The following is a 4,879-nucleotide window of genomic DNA, read 5'->3' as shown; positions in this document are numbered from 1 at the left end:
TTCCGTTTTATATGAATTCCATGTTGTACGAGTCACTTAGATTTTACAAATACATGTGCTGGGATGTGAACGGCTCACGTATTTGTAAAATCTAAGTGACTCGTACAACATGGAATTCATATAAAACGGAATAATCAACAGTGTTATAGGGGGTCGACTGTACTTTAGATTCTAAAGTAGTACATTATTCAGGCATAGAAAATTAAATTATGCTTGAGATTTTTAATGGAAAATCTAATTTTAGAAGAGCTAAATCTTAATTTATTTAAAATAATTTAAACAAATACAAATTGTGGGGGGAAATAGAAAATTAAATTTTAATATAAAGCAGTGAGAAATTAGTAAAAATGAGAAAAATATTCTCCCTATCCCCTTAATAAAGTAGACTATAGAAAAAAATTAATTCTTAATTTGTTAGAATATCTAATATCTTATTAAAATAATTAAATGAGATATAAAGCAAAATATACCTTATTTATTTATTTTTCATCTCAATATTTTTAACTAATTATAAATTCAATCTATATTAGATATCAAAGGTTAATTTTTCTAAAGTAATACAAATAAATGTTAATTATGAAAATAGGAGGGGTCAATGGAAAAGTGGTACAAGTGAGAAGAATGTTTTTATTTATTTATTTTTATATAATAAAAGAATAAAAAAGAAAAGGTTAACTCAAAATTAAATGAATAATAAATGTTAATAATATGCAAGCAACTATATACCTAAATATTTTTTTTAATAAGAATAATATGATTTTGTAATGTATAACCAATACACTTTTTTATAACTTGTGCTAGTTTTCACTGAACTTCTCATATAGAAGCATGTATGATTTTTATTTAAATAATTTTACTGAGTTTATATTATTTGTTTTTGTAGTGTTTTAATGTTTAATAATTAAATGAGAATGAAATAAATGACAATAACTATACTTAACATTTTAAATTAAATAAAATATTTGAAAAATTCTATCTCAGTTTAGATATTTTTTAAAGTTATAAATGAAATTAAACTATGGGAAATCATTATAAATAAAAACTTTAAAATACAAAATTGATTGTTCCTATGGAAAGTAAAATTTTATGTGTAAAAATTATATAAGGTAGGACTTTCTTACCTTAAATAATATGTTGTATACAATGCATATTTATATAGTATAATGTATTTATAGTATCCTATACATTGTAACTATTAACATATAAATGGTGACTGGAAGATGGTTAATATTCGAAAAATATTTCATATTTTATTTCTTTTATTTCTTTATTTAGTATTACAAGTACAGTATATTGTTTTCAAATTAAACAATTTAATGATATTCGAGGTTGAGAGGCCAGTCTAGGAGTCTGGAAAATACATTTGTCCTATGTTTGTACAGTATATATTCAAGAAAAAACTGAGTTAACATGTTCTTGTCCCAAGGTCTTTAATTATAATATTTTTTTTCGCGGTATTATTATAAAGTAAACATTTTACTTTAATAATAATAATACATATACCAGCAGAATATCAAATAACCAGCCTTTTTGGTAGCTTTGCCTGTACTTTTGTTAGGTATAGTACTAAGCACTGATATGAACCGAATATGATGCAATATTCAAAAAAAAATAATAGAAAAAATATGATGTAAACAAAGCATTTCGTGAAGGTATTTCAAGGTTAAGATTATTAAAAGTTATTGCATAGCTAAAGTAAATGCTTTGTATCGTAAAACTATTTAAAAACTTACAATATACACTTATATACATATAATATACGTTACTGCAATATACAGTAAGTATCAAAATCTATTCGATATGCGAAAGTAAAAAGAAAAGGAAATAAATTAGCTGTAAGATTATTACAATATTTACATAATAGCAAAAAATTAAAATAATTTTCATATTTTTAAAATATCTATGGTGTATAAATTCTGCTTGTTAACAGTATTGGGAGGATTTTGACACGTAAGTTAATTTGTTATAGGCCCTAACATCAACGTTAAACTTTATATTCGTACATATTAACGAGATATTGGCGTATAAATGTGCAATCGAGTTGCTGCTTGATAAGCTTCATAGTAAAGAAGCTTTCCAGTGAGAAGAAACTCGTATTGTAAACCTGCTGCAGAAAAGTTTTTCTGATGAGAAAGCAGCATAAGAAGTTGGTGTTTGACGGAGTATATCCAGAATAAAATAAAAAATAGTGAGCTACCATATTACAAAAATTTAAGAGCTGGCAGGAAGAAAACGTTGAGCGCCAAAAGAAAAATGTTTGATAACGAGTGGACGTTGCGATATATCATCACAAGAGTGAAGTAAAACATGGCTTAGGAATAGAAGTGAAGCAAAAATTAAGCCCAAGAAATCTAAACTTATCAAATTACATAAACAGAAACGTCTTAATTTTGGCAAATGCTATAAAGACTAGACCTTAGAAGATTGGAAGAGGATTGTATGGTCAGATGAATCCAACATTAATAGAGTTAATTCAGATGAATGAAAATGAGTATGGACTACATCTATAACTGAGCGAGAAGTATAAAAAAACATTGAAATTTAGTGGTGGTGGTCTTATAGTTGGAGCTGTATTACTTGTTTTGGCCCTGGAATGCTGTTCTATACCTAATAGAATGGATAGCGTTATTTACACTGAAATACTTGACAATTATTTGTTATAATCTGTTGATTATTACCACATTGGTAGAAGCTTTTTCATTTATCAGCAAGATAAAGATTCAAAACATAAATCCAGAAGAGCAATGTTGTAGTTTCGGGATAAAAATATTAGCCATCTCGATCTCAACTCGATTGAATGCATCTAGTTTCTTCTTAAATATCGCTTGTCTGAGTATGCAGCTCAGTCTGAAAGCAACCACCAATTATGGGAACGTGTACAGGATGAGTGGAACAAAACAACTTTGTACAATTGCGAGAATATTATTAATTCCTGCAAGGCGGGAAGATGTTCAGTGGTTATATCCACTCGGCCATTGGTGGGACCGTATTGCAGGTAGCCATTTTAGTTTACTCACAGAAAAATCTGCTTCAGAAACAAAATACAGATTTTATACCTACTTGTAAGTAATTTGTTCACTTTTATCGTTTTGTTTTTTATTGTAACTCCAGAGAAATGTGAAGTAGCTTAAGCATTCTCGTATTCAAACATTGTGCAACACCACTAACACTCTTTTATTTTCCTTCTGTGTGAAAGTTTATCAGAAAAAGAAAGACACAAGATAAAATCCGCCGGAAAGAACAAAACTAATAAACTGATTCGTACAGAATTTATATGTACTGTATAATATATTTGTGTACTATACAAGTACAGTGGTACCTCAGGTTACGAACGCTCCAGGATACGAAATTTTCAGGATACGACATGAAATTCGTACATATTTTTGCTCTACGATACGAACAAAAACTCACCATACGACGTTACATTAGTTCGCATTTTTCATTTGTTTTTCTTACTACAGTTATTTTTTTAAATGTATTACTTGGCTTTAATTTGAGTATGTTTTTCGCGTTGGAACGAATTATTTGGTTTTACANATAGAGCTGGCAGGAATTACTTTTACTTCACTTCTCCATTTACTTACATATAAACAAATTAACTAAAAGTAACTTCTACCCGAACACCTCGCAGATAACACGCTACTACTAACCCAGATACGACTCACACACACACACACACACACACACACATATACACAATGTTAAGAAATACGAAAATAAAGTAAGATAAATCGACGCTATTTACAAAAACAAGTTGGCTACAATAAAGTATTGTGTAAAATATTTAAAAACGTGTAAAAGTGAAAAATCCAGGTGACGCTTTACAACATCATCTGCTTAGCAACAACACTTTTGTTTGGTTGTTTTAGGCTTACGTCTTAGGCCTAAAATATTATAACATATCGTCAATTAACAACGTGTAAATAATACATTTAATTAATAAACGTCTCACCTTCTCCCGTACGGCTTATCGATGTTTGACCATCTCTAAGCTGGAGATCATTATTTAAATTTACATTTGTAGGATTTGTATGATAAAACTGACATTCGTTTCCATAATAACAACTCCCGCTACTTGCGAAATAACGGCAGATCGATCCTTTTTTTCCACTAACTTGCCCACCATTCATGTTCTGTAACATTCTAAAACATTACCGAAACGATTCCCAAATCAATTTTATATTTGGGATAAATATTAACCTTTACATACATCCCATCGTTTTCTTCCTTGATGTTGAGACTGATCACACACTGCGCGCGCATCGTACACGTAACGCGCAGTCTCGTCTTCTCTCATTGGTCGATTTCGTCGTCTTTACTTTTATTTACTTACTTATTTTTTTTTTTTTTATATTTTTTTTATCCTAGCGGTCATTGTATATAGGTCGTCTCCTTTTCCTTCCGTTTTATTTTATTTCGTTATTTTTTCGTACGTTAAGTATTAATACACTATTTAAAGCGTAAATACTTAATACTGATTTAAAAAAATAATAATAATAATTCAAATGTAGTGATTGTGAATGGAAGAGTTTAAGTGATAAAATCATTTTTTCCCCCTTCTTAATAAAATGAATTTATTTTAAAAAATTTTGTGCTGTATTAAATAAAACTCTTATAAAATCAATAATTATTGCTTTTTTTTTATACATTACACATAATTATAGTGTTAGTACATTGTGATTATGTGTATTGTATTACAGTCGACCCCCCATAACACTGTTGATTGTTCCGCTTTATATGAATTCCATGTTGTACGAGTCACTTAGATTTTACAAATACATGTGCTGGGATGTGAACGGCTCACGTATTTGTAAAATCTAAGTGACTCGTACAACATGGAATTCATATAAAACGGAATAATCAACAGTGTTATAGGGGG

General features: G+C 28.9%; 1 protein-coding gene across 2 annotated transcripts in view; it reads right to left on the bottom strand.

The window, feature by feature from the left end:
- Nucleotides 1-4,303, bottom strand: part of LOC111618178 (PAN2-PAN3 deadenylation complex subunit pan3-like) — a 133,325-nt gene extending 129,022 nt beyond the window's left edge. For both annotated transcript variants that reach the window (XM_023359642.1, XM_023359641.1), the window contains exons 1-2: nt 4,211-4,303; nt 3,953-4,133 (exon numbers count right to left, since the gene is read on the bottom strand). In XM_023359642.1, the coding sequence (XP_023215410.1) occupies nt 3,953-4,133; nt 4,211-4,297 (268 nt within the window). In that variant the 5' untranslated portion in view covers nt 4,298-4,303. The remainder of the gene's footprint in view (nt 1-3,952; nt 4,134-4,210) is intronic.
- Nucleotides 4,304-4,879: the final 576 nt, after the last annotated feature.

This window comes from Centruroides sculpturatus, unplaced genomic scaffold (genome assembly GCF_000671375.1).
Source record: "Centruroides sculpturatus isolate CEXI.00-Female unplaced genomic scaffold, Cexi_2.0 scaffold257, whole genome shotgun sequence".
In the NCBI taxonomy this organism is placed as follows: domain Eukaryota; kingdom Metazoa; phylum Arthropoda; class Arachnida; order Scorpiones; family Buthidae; genus Centruroides; species Centruroides sculpturatus.
The sequence above is the reverse complement of the archived record's forward strand: the minus strand, read 5'-3'. Positions and strand labels throughout refer to the sequence as shown.